At 37.8% G+C, this 18,176-nt stretch overlaps 1 protein-coding gene across 1 annotated transcript in view; it reads right to left on the minus strand.

Moving 5' to 3' along the window:
* The window catches only part of LOC103607882 (NACHT, LRR and PYD domains-containing protein 9-like), a 43,259-nt gene extending 25,497 nt beyond the window's left edge, over window positions 1–17,762 (minus strand). The window contains exons 1-4 of the mRNA XM_008592344.1: window positions 17,483–17,762; window positions 10,235–11,789; window positions 9,176–9,337; window positions 4,984–5,151 (exon numbers count right to left, since the gene is read on the minus strand). Coding sequence (XP_008590566.1) covers window positions 4,984–5,151; window positions 9,176–9,337; window positions 10,235–11,789; window positions 17,483–17,762 — 2,165 coding nt within the window. The remainder of the gene's footprint in view (window positions 1–4,983; window positions 5,152–9,175; window positions 9,338–10,234; window positions 11,790–17,482) is intronic.
* Between the last annotated feature and the right edge of the window lie 414 nt (window positions 17,763–18,176).

Here is an 18,176-nt window from a genome sequence, read left to right on the forward strand (position 1 = left end):
AATAATGCTGTGTAAATAGTTGTTATACTGTATCATTTTTAATTTGTATTTTTTTACTGTTTCATTGTTATTTTTGTTGTTTTTCTTCCTGAATATTTTCTATCCACAGTTGGTTGGATCTGATTGAGGAACATGTGGATATGAAGAGCTAAATCCACTTATACTTATTTGGTAAGAGAAATTATGGTTGGTTTTGTTCCTATTTTCAGAAAAACTCTGGGTTTACTTTATATTTACAACTGTATGAGAGGCAATCCATTAACAGAAAACCTGCTAGTAATCCATGGTTAGTAAAGTACATTGTTACGAAAATGGTGGTGCTGAATTCTTTGGCCTGATATAGAAAAAATGTTTAATAATGGATATTTGTAAAATTTATGCTCTGTTTGTTACATAGTAAGATTTTGATTTTAGATATACACATTCTGGAAACATCCCCAAGGAGAATGTAGCATGAAGCCCAGCAGAATCGATATTGTAAATGTGGGGGGAAAATGGTATCTACTATCAGGTATTATTTGTCCTAGCCCAAACAATTTTTTTTTATTAATGCTAAGTCACTTTGTAGAAATAATAAATGGGCTATAAGTACCTAACTCCTACAAAACAAGGCTTACAAGGAAACCCATACTCAAGCAACAGTTACATCTGGGAGAAGCCTATTGTGGATTGAAATGATGGTCCAGATAGATTTTACAGAAATAGCTAATTTTGAATTTTTTCCCAATGGTACACTTCATGTATTCTTTTTATTATCTTAAATTAGAAAACTTCTTCATGATTGTAAAATTTAGGAACAACCAAAAGAGGCCATATGCTGCTCATCAGTTTATAATTTATGAATAACTTCCTATTTCTCTTGGGAGATTATTTGATTTCTTTTTTTTTTTTTCCTTTTTGTCTTTTTTTACTGACCGGTAACGGGATCGCAACCCTCGGTGTTGTGCCCGCACCATGCTCAGCCAGTGAGCGGGAACCGGTCTCCACATGGGATCCGAACCCTCGGCGGGAGCGCCGCCACACTCCCAAGCAGTGCACTCTCCAGTGCACCACTGGGCCAGCCCAGATTATTTGATTTCTTTACAGAGGGCTAGGAGGCTCTGTGTAACCCAGCCTTGCCTGCCCATCTGATCTCTTTCTGCCTACTTACTGCTAACCTTCCAACACCCTTTAACGTGCCAGTATAATCCCTCCTTCATGGCTTTTCTCTCATCCTTCAAGTGAAATTGATTTTGGCCTGCAGACTCAAGAAATAGCAAGTAGCAGAGACAGGTACATGGCTAGGCCCCCAGGGAATCAATTTGCTAAGTTGCAGAGAAGTAGTCAAGAGAAGAGAGTGCAGAAATCACACCACACTTGACCCCTGATCAATATCTAACACACTGACCTGCTTCTACTTAGAAATTGTGACCTAGACTAGCCCCAGCACCTCCCATGAGGACAAGCAAGGTGGCAGAATTCCCCTTTGTCTAGTTTGCATGATAAGCAGAAAGGCAAAACTTTATCTTTCCAAAAGGTACTGCCGTATTTCTCCAGCTGGTCTTCCTTCAAGATATTTTGACTCATCTTCAGGAGCCCACCCCTCTTCTATGTCTTCTGCCATTAGTTGTGTTGTATTTAAAAGTACATTTGATTTAAAAAATCAATTATAATATCCTTATGTGATAGCAAACAAAATTTAGTAGGAAAGTTTTCCTGCCTCAGTTACCTAAAATGTTTTTTAAGTGTATAGTATTTACTAATACCCACTAAAACAAGAGGGAGGCAAGACATTCATTCAAATTTTCCTATTTGTATCCACTTACCTAACTGAACTAAGGATGCTATGACCTCTATTGTTTACCCCATTTAATCCTATTTTATAATCACGCCATGTTCTTGTTCTGCATAAAGAAAACTCTAAGCCAGATGAGATTTTTTTTTAAACAAGAGGTCTTCAACTTTGCTTCCAATTTTATTTAATTGCTAAAAGAGTTTAAATAGGATTTTCTATGCCAGTAAAGTTGTTTTGAATCCATTAGCCAATGTTTAGTTTAAAAAATATTATTAGGTAAGAATCAGGGGTTATACTGAAAGTTACCTTATTTTGAGGGTATGAGGAAGAATGGGGTAGAAATAAGGTGAAATGGGACAATTACCATATGCTGTCAACTGCATTTGTCTTTGAATTAAAGAAAAATAGTACTTGCTGGAAAAATTAGATTTCTCCTAAAATTATAACACAGACAAGAATATTGATGAAAAACATTAAGTACAGAATATAGAAAATGCAAAGGAGGACTTCATTATATATAACAAATTTGAAGGCAGAAGGAAATGTAATATTTGATATTAAATTGTACTTTCCTAAGTTTTTAAAAAAGTGATTAAGTCTAGTTTCAATGGAAGTTTTATAAAAGCATATTTTAAAAATAGCTTTGCCATTGAAGAAATGTTTAATGAAAGGAAGAACAAATAAAAAACAGAACCCAAGAATCCTGCCCTTGATTGATGTACCATTAATATAGAGAGATAGGAAAAAAATAGCTTTGTGAATTACATTAGTAAAATTTTCTTGTTTTAATAATGTACTATCGTTATGTAAGACATTAGTGGAAGCTGGGAAATTGGTACATAGACTTATCTGTACTATTTTTTATAACTTCTTTTGAGTCTAATAATTTTAAAATACAAAGTGAACAACAAAGTAGAATGGCTGACATAGAAAAACAGGTTTTTGTCATAAAGATATTAAGACACACATGAAATAAGGCTGTGGTATCTATAGAAATGTTTGTCCAGGGCCACTGCATACTACGGAATGGTTTTTGCCTACTATAAGGTCCCCTGGGTTGATTTAAGCAAATATCTAGCCCACCCTGTCTTAGCCGAGCTGACCCCTTCACACCCACAAGAAGAGAAGCATCATTCTAATTTACCTTACAGCCCTTCCTGGGCTTAAGCACGTTTCTCAATCTCAGCACTATTGATGTTCAGGGATAGGTAATTCTTTGTTGTACGGGGCTGTCCTGTGCTTTGTAGAACGTTTTGCAGCATCCCTTGCCTCTACTCTCTAGATGCCAGTAGCCCCTTCCCCCTGCTATTGTGACAATCAAAATGTGTCCAGACATTGACATTTCCTAAGGGACAAAATTGCCCCCTGATGAGAACAGAGAAAGTGATTTTGATGACATCCCACCCTTAAAATACCAAACTGAAGTCCATTAAAGGTACAGTTGGTTTGTCTCTAAAAGGCAACATTTCCAGCTGCAAAATGTCTACAATCAACTCCTGCTTTATTTAGATCTGTTACCCAGTTCTTACATTAATATATAATGCATAAAGTCCTATGCAAATGGCATAACTATGAAATAGGGCAAAATATTAAGGCTTTTGTAACTTTCCTGAGTAGAGAGAGAATAGAAGAAAAAGTTTGCCATGAAAGTGCCATGGAAACAGCTTGAATAATGAATAAGATCTATAGCAGTTCTATATGCTCAAACAGCTCTTATGTGTAATCTGCCTCTTTCTCCTGATGAGTCCTGATGCATGAAATTAACCTCGTGTATGTGAATCTGTCAATCACGTTTATGATGGTTACTGCAAAGAATGGACAATGAATGCGAGACAGAAGAGCACATGCTTTTGATTGGACAAATGAAATGGCTTTGTTTATTGCTATATCAATGACATCCTTTTTTCTTTCTGCTGAAAAGTTGATTGTTGCTGCCTGGAAATCACCAATTTAAAGTGGAGCATCACAGATAGTTTTTAAGGGAAAGAAATTATTTTGGGCAAGTCACTTTCCCTCTGGCTCAATGTTGTCATCTGCCAGAGTAGAAGATCACATTTGTGATCATTAATGTGCTTTTCAGCTTTAAGTTTCTGTGAATATCTTTAGAAAATAAAAATGGACTTCTAATTTTCATATGGTTGGTTGAGGGCAGAACCAAGAAGTGTCAAGTAAGGTGTCCATGAGAAGTAATTAAAGTGATATGAAAGGTGAGACAAATCTTCTGAGAGGAAGCCCTGTTCTTTAGAATCCATTCTTACCTTACCAGGAGGTTTAGAGAGACTGGGATCGAAAAGATAAAAAAAACCCTAAAATATGAAGGTGATGCAATGACTGCCAGTAAAGAAAATGGGCATATTCAAATTGCAAAGTTCACATTGGGGGGAAAAATTCAGCACAGGCAACGCAGATACTTACATCAGCTCTTCCAGGTTGCACATTGAGTCCTTCAGCATCTCACACAGGTGCCTGACATTAGTGTAGGAGAGGCTGGTGGCATACAGGTTCAGGTATTTCAGATGAGAGTTATGAATAATTGCCTTAAAAAAGTCTGAATAATTTCCAAAGTTAGGCATACAATTAAACCTGCAAAATATAAGAAAATAGTAATAGTCATGCAATGAGATTTCAGCACAAAACAAGATACCCCTTATGATTCTTCCTGCCTTCCATGCTTAGCATAACAACACTGTTTCTGGAATTCTGGTTACTCCTGCTCACGGATTATTTCACGCTGGGATCTTCAGACACCAGATGAACACAGAGGCTCAAGCTGCTTAGATCTCTCCTGTTTCCTCACAGTATCTCCACTTCTTCATGACACCATACGTATTATTAGAAAAATGAGTCAGACTTATTCCATACTGAACTTTAAGTTCCACGAAGACAGGAACAAACTATGTCTGTAATTCTTAGTGTTCCTAGATTTAGCACATTGTTTCACATAAAATAGAGATGCACATATTTGAATTAATGCTCCAAGCAAGACTGTTTCAAGAAAAGGACCCATTTCTGTTTAAAAACTAAGAGTTTTTTTTTTCCTAAAGAAGATAATGTATGTAGTGTCTAAAGACTCAGGCTCCAGAGTTTTAAAAGACTANCCCTAAAATATGAAGGTGATGCAATGACTGCCAGTAAAGAAAATGGGCATATTCAAATTGCAAAGTTCACACTGGGGGGGAAAATTCAGCACAGGCAACGCAGATACTTACATCAGCTCTTCTAGGTTGCACATTGAGTCCTTCAGCATCTCACACAGGTGCCTGACATTAGTGTAGGAGAGGCTGGTGGCATACAGGTTCAGGTATTTCAGATGAGAGTTATGAATAATTGCCTTAAAAAAGTCTGAATAATTTCCAAAGTTAGGCATACAATTAAACCTGCAAAATATAAGAAAATAGTAATAGTCATGCAATGAGATTTCAGCACAAAACAAGATACCCCTTATGATTCTTCCTGCCTTCCATGCTTAGCATAACAACACTGTTTCTGGAATTCTGGTTACTCCTGCTCACGGATTATTTCACGCTGGGATCTTCAGACACCAGATGAACACAGAGGCTCAAGCTGCTTAGATCTCTCCTGTTTCCTCACAGTATCTCCACTTCTTCATGACACCATACGTATTATTAGAAAAATGAGTCAGACTTATTCCATACTGAACTTTAAGTTCCACGAAGACAGGAACAAACTATGTCTGTAATTCTTAGTGTTCCTAGATTTAGCACATTGTTTCACATAAAATAGAGATGCACATATTTGAATTAATGCTCCAAGCAAGACTGTTTCAAGAAAAGGACCCATTTCTGTTTAAAAACTAAGAGTTTTTTTTTTCCTAAAGAAGATAATGTATGTAGTGTCTAAAGACTCAGGCTCCAGAGTTTTAAAAGACTAGATTCAAATTTTTGCTTTTCTCCCTGTTACTTTTGCAAGGTTGGGCAAATTACCTAACTTCTTTAGGGTCTAGTTTCTTCATGAAACAAATAGATATTGTCATGATAATTAATAAATAAGCATTTATTGTAGTGACTGAAACATGGTCAACTCATATTGGTTTTGATTTTAATATATACATATGTGTGTTTATACATATGTATATATTAAAATATTTATATATATATATATGTCTGTATAAACACACATATATATTTATAAACTAGACATAAATGCACAGTCCGCTCTCGATATCTGTGGGTTCTGCATCCCTGGATCCAACCAATCACAGATTTAAAATATTTTAAAAGTTAATTGCATCTGTACTGAACATGAACAGACTATTTTTCTTGTCATTATTCCCTAAGCAATACAGTATAATAATGATTCACACAGCATTTTTATTGTACTAGGCATTATAAGTAATCCAGATATGATTCAAAGTATACAGGAAGATGTACATAGATTATGTGCAAATATTATGCTATTTTATATCAAGGACTTGAGCATCTACAGATTTGGGCATCTGCAGTAGGTCCAGGAACCAATTTTCCACAGATACCAAAGGACAACTATATTTATAAACTACTAAACACATATATCTGGCTTATAAATACATATATATGTAATTAGATATTTGTGTATTTATTAATCATATATGTGTTTGTTAATCATATATATATGACTCCTGGTATCATAATAGCAGATCAAGTACATCCTGGGTTCTCCTCTCCTAATCAACTTTTGGAAATACAGAATTTAAAAAGTAAACATTCTGCCATATTCAAGCTAGAATGGAAATTACGGTCAGGCTAGAAACAAAGGAAAAAAAGTATTGAAGAGGAAAATGGCAGGTTGGAAGAATTGTATAAATTACTGGCAGAGGGATGCCCTAAATGGATGAGTGATTCCCGGAGTGCTTCCTGTGCAGAGATGGAGGGAGCTAGGAACTGGTGACAGCAAGGTGGGATGTAGAGGGTTTTGTGAGAGGAGGGTTATCATAGTCAAGATAAGATAGGCTGACCTAACTAACAGGTAAAAGTGCTACCACACACACACACCAAAAAAAAACAAAAACAAAAACAAAAACAAAAAAAACAAACAAAAAAACAACCCCCAAATGGAAACCTATTGATATCTGGAGACACCTATGAAACATAAGGGTGGCAAAAAGGGTAGGAAGGGGCCCCAAGCTACCAAATTACTGAAAACATTGTGATTCATGACCCAGGGAGCTGCAATGGACTCCAACCCCAGGCTGGCAGTAAATATTGAGTAAGCAGACAATATGGTGGGAAAATCATCATGAAGATAAACATGGAATCAAGAATCATCACCAATTAAGGATCATTGACCTTGTGGGAAGAAGACAAACTAAGATGGAAAAGTTGACTATAACACAATTTATTGTCTATTTGCTTTGTTAACTCCTTTTCCTTAAGTATAAGTTTTCCCTTAACTATAAAGAAAAAAAAAAAAAAAAAAAAAGGTAACAAAGCAAATAGAAACAGGATCTGCTGTAACCAGTCCAGCTGAGTGAAGAGAGTTTCTAGAGGTAGAGTTGTGGCAGTGGTGATTGAGAGAAGTAGCTTGATTCTTTGGTTTATTTAAGGTATCACACATGAATCAGTATATTCAAAGTACTCTTGCCTCCAACATACCCTAAACCCTGAACTTAGAAAAGCATTGAAATTAAAGTTGGAGAAATGAGCCCAGGCTTCTGGTTCTTTATTCATCTCAACAATTGTGTTTTTTTGTGTGTTTCTCATATGCAGAAAAGAGAAGAAAAATCATTTCTCAATTTCAAGACATATGGCTAGGTACTTTCAAAGAGAAATAAGCAAACTCTCACATCCTGCACTTAAATTCATATATTGAAAATGCGTTGTAATCAAGCCAGTCCCCTACTTTAACATATTTTCTAGAATGAAAAATAGTTCAGTGGAGGCCACTTTTGTGGCATCATTAGCAGTTCATTTCTGAGTCAGTTTCATTATATGAAATGAAGAAATTATTTCCAGAATGCATTCATTCAACAGATATTTAATGAGCCTTTATAGAACTCTGTATTTTGCTAGATGATGGGGGTATGAGGGTAAACAGGAGAGGTGTATTTTCTTCCATTATGGCAGTTTAGTCAGCAGAGAAACATTGTATCCCCCAAGATCACCTCTAGGTTTGGTGACTTGCTGGGAAGTCTTACAAAACTTTGCATATAGTCATACTACGGCTGTGGTTTTTTACAGTGAAAGGATAAAAAACAAAATCAGTCAAGGGAAAAGACATATAGAAAAAAATCTAGAGGAAACCAGGCACAAATCTCCAAGAGTCCTCTTCCAGTCGAGTTACCAGATAAATCCCTCCACCAATGAGTCGTGACATGTGAAATGTTGCCTACCAGGGAAGCTCATTAGAGAGTCAGTGTCCAGGATTTTTACTGGGGGGTTTATCACATAGGCACCCTTTGCCTAGCATGTGCCAAAATTCCAAACTTGCAAAAGAAAACCAAGTGTCCAGCATAAACCACTTTGAACAGTTTAGAAAAAGTGAACCACTCTCAATGTGGTGAAAATTCTTCCCAAATCCAAGTTCCAAGACACCAGCCAAGAGCCAACCTACCAAGCAGCCCTTTCTAGGGACAGCAGTCTCAAGTTTCCTATGTTGACTCTTTTCTGCACAAACACATTGGTCAATAATTAAACATGTGATAACTATTACCCCCCCTCCCCCGCCAAAATAAGGTGCTTTCCATGAAGAAGTGACCTTCAAACTGAGAAAAGAATTGGATCTGGCCAGAAAGTGATAAGGTAGTGCAGGTGAAAAAAAATTGCATGGCCCAGGCAAATCAAGGTTATCAAACTATCAGGGAATGACTGTGTGCCTTCCTATGCTTCTGGTACATTATCTGTATAAAGAAAATAATAATATTGTTATGAGAATTTAAAAAAATGAGGGAAATAATGCCTGTATAGACACTAGCTCTGTGCTAAATGTTTTATAAATGCTACCTATTCTGTATACTTATTTTTATTATAATTCTCTTTTACAATTTTAAGGCTATTTTCCCGTCTGTTCTCAGCATTCTTCCTCCTTCTTTACTTGGGAAACATCTATTCTTGGACCCATCAACATCCAAGAAAATGTCATCTCCTACCAGGAAAGTTCCCTCTTCAGTTCTCCAATTACATTTTATTTTATGTATCACTATACTTAACACATTGGACTGCAGATCTGCATTTATGCATTGGTATTCCCCAAAAAGACAAACATAGAGAGAAGAAAAATCTGCTATTTACTGAAGAACAAGTCAATATAACACTTACGTGAATCTTTGGAGCTTACAAGTGGGCTGAGCCAGTGCACTGCAAAGAATCATCATGGAGGCATCATTGAGACTACAGTTTTCCATATCTAACATAGAGAGAAGAAAAATCTGCTATTTACTGAAGAACAAGTCAATATAACACTTACGTGAATCTTTGGAGCTTACAAGTGGGCTGAGACAGTGCACTGCAAAGAATCATCATGGAGGCATCATTGAGACTACAGTTTTCCATATCTAACATCTGGAAGTTCTTGCTGGTGCTGAACACTGAGCACAGTTCTTGCCAATAGATGAGCTTCACATTGTGACTATGGGAGAACAAAGACTGTGACTCTAAAATATTTAAATTCAGTTCAAGACATTCTCAAAATAAGCAGAACACCATTCCCAAAGTCCCTGAAAGCTGATGGACACCCAGGCCTTATCAGGAAAATGTTAAGCCAGGTAAACCGAGTCAACATGGCATAATGGTTAAGTAAGTGGACCCTGAGTCAAAAGTAGTTGGGATCAATTACAAGTCGAGCCGCTCATTAGCCATGAGACCCTGAACAAGCTATTCGACCTTATTCTGCCTTCATTTCCTCTTCTTTTACACGAAAGGAATTGATTTTTATGTGAACATGGGTTACTTGGTGACACCTCAATGAACAGGAAACTGTATCCAAAAAGGTTATTGTGAAGGGTGGTATGATTTTGAGAGCTGAAGCATGAACTGGTAATCTGAACCTGATGAAAAGATGGAAGGCAAAATAAGCAGAGGAAGAAGGCACATAGGCAGAACTGAGAGGAAACCAGGCACAAGCTTCCAGGAATCCCTTCCCAGTGGAGTCATCAGAACATGCTAAACGTGTCATGGAGAGGGAAAAAAAGCACAGCGATGGCAACAATAAAAACTGCTTGGCTTTGGTGTTGCAAGGCTGCTCTCTAACCAACTGCGCCAACCTCATGTCGCCCCTAAGAAGTAGATAAAAATTTTGTTCTTATACAGATGGATAAATTTCAAGACGCTGCTGCTCACGGTCACAGAGCTTGAAAATGTCAGTGCCAGGGCTCAAAAGGAAGCATTTCTGACTACCACATCCATGCTTTTAAGCACAAAATATAAGAATCTATAAAATACCCATTGGCCACTGGAGCAAACTACAAATACAGCGTGTTTGTCGGGATGTGGGGGTTGGGGGGATGGGATTAGTAGATGGACTCACTGTGAGTTGGATTCAGAGTGATCTCGAAAGACATTGTCTAAACACAGGTGAAGTTTCTTCAAATTTTGGCAATGCTTTAGGCAGAATGAAGATATTACCAATTCTTCCATATCACCAATATAAATGGAAATCTCTTCAAATAAATCCATCACTTGTGTTACAAATTCTTTTTCCTGGGTTTCAAATAAACTGCCAAACAATTCCTGGAAACTCACCATTTTCTTATTGAATTCACAGTGACTTAAACTTTTAAGGCATTGGGTTATTTCCTTTTTTATATCTTTTGACAACAAAAAACCAAAGGATTTCTCCAGCATGTTGATTGTTTCTTCATTTGATAGTCCAAACACGAACACCCCGGTCTGGGTCAAGTGGGTCTGAACATGAACCATACTTGCTGTTACAAGTTGGGTTACACTTCCAATGGCTGGGTTAGGGTTGTATTTGGGTGGTTTGAGCAAATAGAACATAGCAGCACAAAACTCTTGAATATACACATGGTGGAAGGTAAAGCAGTCACCTCTCTTTTGAAGAAGTCTTATGCGCACCCACATCAAGACATCAGATTCAGTTACTTCATTCCTCCTAAGATCCTCATGGCAAAATACAAATGTCTGAGTCCATATTCCCTCTGCGGCCAAGGCACACAGGCTTTTCATTCGGGTTCTTTTCTGCTTAGGTGGACAATTCTCACTTACTGTCTTGAATGCACTTGTTAAAAAGGATAAATACAAAGAGGTGGTGCTGTGGTAGGCAATATCAAGGTCTTCTCCCCTCTCTAGCTGCCATTTTATACAAGTACAGACCAACCAACACACAAGGGGATTCTGGCACAAGGTAAACAAGGGTCCAATATGACTTATAAATCTGAAGGCTATCAAGGCATTATTTTTCTCACAGAAGAAGTGGGAGAAATACAACTTCCTTTCATGTTCAGAGAATCCTAGGACAGTTATGTATTTTGGATGCTGCAACAAGAAATCTTTTTTTTGCATAGATACCGTTCCTAATGCAATAAGTAGAGAAGACTCTGGAAGCAAGTTTTTCTGCAGCAAACTGCTCAGAATGATTTGTGTTGGCTGTCTCTGTCTCCAGTCATTGCACAAATTAGTATTAAGTTTCAAGTCAAATTTCAGTTTCTCAAAGCCATCCATTATGAACAGGATTCTCTCTGGCTGAGAAAAAATGTCTTCAATTGTCTCTGAAGACTCATGCCAGTCCCTGGAGATGAGTTCCACTAAGCTTGTCTCTGTAATGCAGTTCATTTCATAGACATTGAAGAAAAAAACAAAGGTGAACCTGTCCTTCCAGAAGTTTCCCTCAGCCCATTCCAACATCACTTTTCTTAAAAGGGTTGTTTTTCCAATTCCTTCAGGACCTTTCAAAACCACAGTGAGAGGTCTAGCCTCCTCAGCAGTATATGCGTCCTTCAGTTCTTTATACTCATTCTTAGTGGTTTCTCTGTAGAAATCCTCAGGGACTTGAAGACAGGTTTCCTTCTCCCATATGAGCTGGAATTTTTCCATCATGTGCTTTCTGTATGGGTTTTGCTTATCTAAGTTAGAGCGAACAAAATAGAAGACAGTTAAAATGCACTCATTCATGATCCATGGAACAATTGCCACTGATTCACTTGAACAGGTGTGTAAACAGTGATGTATGTCTTTGGATAACCAGGTTGGTTAACTTTGTTTTGTTAGGATCATAATCTATCAGAAATCATGTTCATGGAATCACATGACCAAAACTAGAAATCTGCCTCAGAATTATAGGCTATACGAATCTTAAATACTTGGAAATTACATTCTAAACTGGAAGAGAGGATGTGTCTCCCCAGCAGAAAATTTTCAAGCATTACTATTTACCAATGGTCTGCCAGGAGTCAGAGCTGAGAATGTTGCTATTGACTCTGTATATTGCATTTTCTCAAAAACCCATTAAGATTTATTCCATTGCCACTTTACACAAAAGTTTTGAGGGAGTTTATTTGACTTGACTAATTTGGGCTAATGAATAAATATTAAAGTCAGGAGTCTATCCATATCTGTCTGACTTGAAACTATAAGTCTAGGTTATTTATATTACAACATACTGACTGTATTTAATTTCAGAAATGCACCCCTGAACTTTCATTCTTTCAACTTGCCTTTACTGCATATCTTCTATTTTAATGCAACAAATTAGGGGAAGTCAAAAAAACTTACAAATATAGACAAGAACCATAACTCACATTAAAGAAATAAGCCCCTCAGTAGGTGAGCTAAGATAGATTTACCAATAACTAAAATACAAGGCATACTGCAACAAGAATCCAAAGATGCCTCCAAGACAGAATGGCGAAATCACTCAAATGAAGTATTTGATAAGTATTCTCTATGGAAAAGGGCACTTCATGTGGCCTTCATGCAAACTGGAATTTGGTAAACTTCAGATAAGGAAGTAAATTTTAAGGAGCTGAGGCTCAATTCCTTATTTTTCTAAAAGCCTATTTCTCATTTATTCCATATGAAGATTATTAGACTTTTTCCTAAAAGGCAGATTTTGTGATGCAAAGATCTGCCTGGCTGCCACCAATGACTCCCCAAATCTTACACCTTACTTTCCTTCTCAACACAGTACTGAAGGGTTTTCAAAACACTTCCCAGTTACTCTCTAAAAAGACACCTGTCACCTAAAAAATGCCACATTATTTCTAGCTTCCTTGAATATTCTCATGCCTTTCCCTTTTGCCTGGGCACATTTTAAATGTGGTGATTTACAAATGGCTAAATATAAAAGGATGGACAAAGATTTACCGGACAAATGGAAACTATAAGAAAGCAAGGGTTGCAATCCTGTGCCAGATGAAGTAGATTTGAAATAAAAAGTATTTAGTGAGAAAAAAAGACACCTTGTAATGTTAAAAGACACATTCCACCATAAAGCTATTACAGCTACAAATATATAGGCAATAAATAACACAGAAACCACAAAAGATGAAGGAGAAGTAGAAAGAAGCACAAAAATATTATATTCCAAGACTCTCAATATGAGACAGGTCAAGTGGGAAAAAAATAAGAACAAAAAAGATTTAAATAACAGAATCTGTTAAGTGCTATAGGTTAAATGTGTCCCCCAGTAGTTCATGTATTGGAAACTCAAATCTCCATTGTAACATTGTTAGGAGGGTAGGAAATTCTATTGAGGCAATTGAAAGGTGGGGCCTTTAGGAAGTGATTAGATTGTGGAGACTGTACCCTCAGGAATGGATTGAGCCACTCATGGAGTAATGGGTGTGGTTCTGATGGCTTTATAATGAGAGTGAGTGAGGTTGACTTACTCTCGCTCAGCCCATTCTCACCACCTGATATCCTGCATTGCTGTAGAAGAAGGCCCTCGACAGATGTGCCCTGGACCATGGACTTCCCTATCTCCCAAACTGTAAGAAATAAATTTTAATTCCTTATAAATTACCTACTGTCAGGTATTCAGTTATAAGCAACAGAAGCAGCCTAATACAATAAGGTAGATATTTCGGCTATAAATCGAACGCAACACACTGACAGAGAATATGCATCTTTCTCAAGCACATACAACATGTTCAAAAGTTGTTCATGTACTAGGGTGCATGCGCGCACACACGCACGCGCACACACACACAGACACGCGCGCGCACACACACACAGGCACACACACACACAAAATCAGTGAGTTCCATAAAGTAAAAATACTACAAACAAGCCTCTCTGATCCCAATGCAATAAAACTTGATCTTTACTTAATCTTTTAAATAACTATGTCTTTACTTAATCTTTTAAATAACAGTAACACATTCATATCACCTACCCAGGACTCCCATTCTGCCTCATTACCTGTTTTCTAGAATTTTGTCTACCTAATAGGAGCCCATCCTGACAGTCCTCCCTCCTACCACCCACTCTCCTCCTCCTCATTCTGCAGACTGCACTGAAGGCAACCTCCACCATAACAAATGTTTAGGCAATAGAGATGTTGAGCAGCTAACATTCTTTTCAGCATTTTATCTGTCACAGGTATGGATAATAATTGATAGCAGAATGGTAACTGGACTTAACTAGCAGCCCTGTCACATGACATTACACAGCAACCAGCAACAAAGGAGGGCAGTGCTGACAATGGTCAATTCCCCAGACCTGGGGGAACCCAGCTCGTGAGAACTACTGACTACAGTGAGCCACTGTCTAAGTGTTCCTCCATGGAATTTGGCAGACTTGGGTCTGCTGGGCTTCAGAAATCTAGTGCTGCCTTGCCATACAGAGCAATGTAACTACACTTTTTCTTAAGTATTTATTTTACTAAATGTTTCCACTTAAGTGTTTTTCAAGGAGTGTTATTCATGTGCTTGGCAAACTTCAATTACAAATCAAGCTTTTGAGACACACAAACACCGGAGATTATTACAGTACATGGCAAATAGCAGATGATCCTATTATCATTGAATTAAACTTATCTGGTTCATGGGTCTATGCAGCTTTTCTGGAATATATACATATATATGTACATATATATGTGTGTGTATATACGTATGTATATGTATATATGTATGTATATATGTATATATATATATATAGAGAGAGAGAGAGAGAGAGAGAGAGAGACCAAAATTTTTCAATTAAGGCACTATTAACATTTTGGCCTGGATAATTCTTTGTTGTAAGGGGTAGTTCTGAGTTTTTAGAAGCATCCATGGCCTGTACCCATAAGGTAGCAGTGTTATCTCTCATAGTTATGGCAACTAAAACTGTCTGCAGATATTGTCTATTGTCCCCTGGAAGAAAAAATTATCCCTGCTTGAAAACCAGTGGAATATTAGGGAGAGGAACAGTATCAAGAAGACTCCCAGATTATTTAGGCCAAGGAGGCATCTGTGGATGACAGAAGCTCCAGAAAAATGACTCGAGTCATAATCTAGACAGATGCTATCATCCTCTGAGAGTTCTGGAATAGAAGCTGAAAGGGAACAAAATCTAAACCCCCTTAGCCAGTGTTTGCCAGACACTGTCCTCAGAGTTTTATATACATTAGCCTGTTTGATCCTTGACAAAAGATTGGTATTATTATTACCCTGATTTTACAAATGAGGGAACCGAGGCATTGTAAAATAAAGCAATTTGCTAGAGCCCACTAGATAGTAACTGGCATGACTTGGATTCAAACCAGGCACCTGGCTCCAGACTTGTGATCCTTGTTGGAAGAAAATTGTAGCAATTCTGGCATTTCTGTGTGTCTTCTAAGCAAGACATTAGTAGCTTTGTTCAAGGACATATAAATAGCAAACACCTTTGAAATGAAAAGAGAGTCTTTCTGTCTCTGGGAAAGAGACATATTTGTTTATAAAAACAGTGATTCTGTATGGAGAAATTTAGAGACAACTCTATGGGACATTCCAAAGTAATGAAGCTAGAGTCTCACTCCCCTTCCTAGAGATATCCCAGAGTAATAGAGCTAATGTATCTCTCTGAAAGGAGCAACAGACTTTTCATCAGCTGCTGCGTAATATCAGGATCTCTTAATCTCTGGGTTCCTCAGCTATGACACATATCGATTGTGTGCACAGTATCTACCTGGGCCTACCTCCATAGCACCCCCATGGGACTTAGTGGGCAGGAGGAACTGGGGTGAGCGTGAAGAGCAAGTTGCCAGTTGTTCTGTGAGCAATAAACTGTCTAAATCCATTTGGGCTTCTTATGTCCTTACAGAACAAATCTATGGTGGTGTGGCAAGCTGACCAAATAGCCNTAGCAATTCTGGCATTTCTGTGTGTCTTCTAAGCAAGACATTAGTAGCTTTGTTCAAGGACATATAAATAGCAAACACCTTTGAAATGAAAAGAGAGTGTCTCTGGGAAAGAGACATATTTGTTTATAAAAACAGTGATTCTGTATGGAGAAATTTAGAGACAACTCTATGGGACATTCCAAAATAATGAAGCTAGAGTCTCACTCCCCTTCCTAGAGATATCCCAGAGTAATAGAGCTAATGTATCTCTCTGAAAGGAGCAACAGACTTTTCATCAGCTGCTGCATAATATCAGGATCTCTTAATCTCTGGGTTCCTCAGCTATGACACATATCCATTGTGTGCACAGTATCTACCTGAGCCTACCTCCATAGCACCCCCATGGGACTTAGTGGGCAGGGGGAACTGGGGTGAGCGTGAAGAGCAAGTTGCCAGTTGTTCTGTGAGCAATAAACTGTCTAAATCCATCTGGGCTTCTTATGTCCTTACAGAACAAATCTATGGTGGTGTGGCAAGCTGACCAAATAGCCACTTGCTGCTTAGAAACTGTCTTACCAATTGACGCTCCTAAGCACTAAGCCAGAAGTCTATAAACAAGGGTTTTGTGCTGGTTTAACTATATATGCACTCACTATGAAATTTTAGAACTGTTATAATCCATCTGAAGCTCAGTTTACTTATCACAACAGAGAGTCAACTCCCATGAATAGATAAAATTAATGAGGGAATAGCATGTACAAACTGGCTTTACAAAACACCTTCAGTTTTCAATTACTATATTAAAGGTGAAATTAACAATAATCTTTTTATATTTTGTCTTTGTTTTCTAGTACTTATTCTCAGTTTATGTTCCTAGGTTCAAAATAGGTAGGTAGATGAGTATTCTCCCAGAGGAGGACATAAATTTAACTAATCAGTCAATCAGAACTGGTTGGGAGTCAGATCTGTCACTTTTGGAAAGCCACCTAAAATAAGAAAGCACTGTTTGGTCCATGGTTTTATTATTTGTAAACCTTTGCTGAGTTGTGGTGAGAATGAAAGAACGTTATGCAGAAAAATTACTTCCTACTGAACCGGAACATAAACTCTGTAATATTAGGATTCGGCTGAGTCCTTTGCACGTCTGGTCAAAACAGTGGGCAACTATCATAATAATAGAACTCCATTTCAGAAGACCCAGTAATGCACACACCAACTCCCAGGTCACTTCTCTTAATAGAAGTGACTTGACCTGGGGCAGAACAAATGAGGAGACAACTCTCAGATAAATAGTATTTACCAGAAACTATTCACTTTCAGTTAATTGCTGGCCCATGTATGACCAGTGTAGGCTTGCAACTCTTCTATTACCTCCAAGGCTCACACTCACCCACACACATTCTCAACTGATGTAGGGGGTGGCCACTCACCAATGATATCATCTTCATGATTAGAACCTCTCAGTAAACCAAACCTCCCCTCCGTGTCCCTGCCCCTCCATCCAGTACTTACTTCTCATCTCTTCCCGAGCCTTGGTCCAGAGATCTCTCCGGTTGATCTGTAGAAATAGGCTCAGTGTCACATCCCATGCCTGTTTTCCTGGGTAATGCTTGTCCAACAGCTTTGCTAGATCTTCTTTTGAAGCCTTCTTTAGTTCAGTCCATGGGATTGGCTTGAGTCCAAATTTCAGAGGTTCTTGCTTGAGGAGCTCCTTAAATTTCCAAAACTGTTCCTTTCTAAGCTCCTCCAGGTACCAAAACAAGCCAAAGTCAGAAAAAAAAGATTCAGCCATCTTGTCCCAGGAGTGTAAGCTCAGACTTCTCCAGAGGAAAAAAACATCAAAAACAAGGAATAAATGACACCTGGGGGAAATGATATGATTACAGAGTTAAGACTCACCAGTATAAAGTGGTTCAAAATTATTGATATTATGCATTTCTTGCTTCAAATGTATATGGCCAGATTTTTCTGAGGAAGAACCTCCATCCTTCAACTTTCCACAATAATGCATGTGAATTCAATGCTAGCAACTAAAAATTCAGTTTATGTTAAATCGTATGTCAGAGAGAATTGTAACTAGCTAAAACCATAATAAAACTTTGGAGTTTGTCAGTGGGGCCTAAAAAGGAAAAGTTAGGATATAGAAATATCCTATGCTCCTTATGCTCTCCACAGTGTATCTCTCAGGACACTTCAGAGAAAAGTT

The sequence above is a fragment of the Galeopterus variegatus genome, unplaced genomic scaffold (assembly GCF_000696425.1).
Source record: "Galeopterus variegatus unplaced genomic scaffold, G_variegatus-3.0.2 Scaffold7804, whole genome shotgun sequence".
NCBI classification, from domain to species: Eukaryota; Metazoa; Chordata; class Mammalia; order Dermoptera; family Cynocephalidae; genus Galeopterus; species Galeopterus variegatus.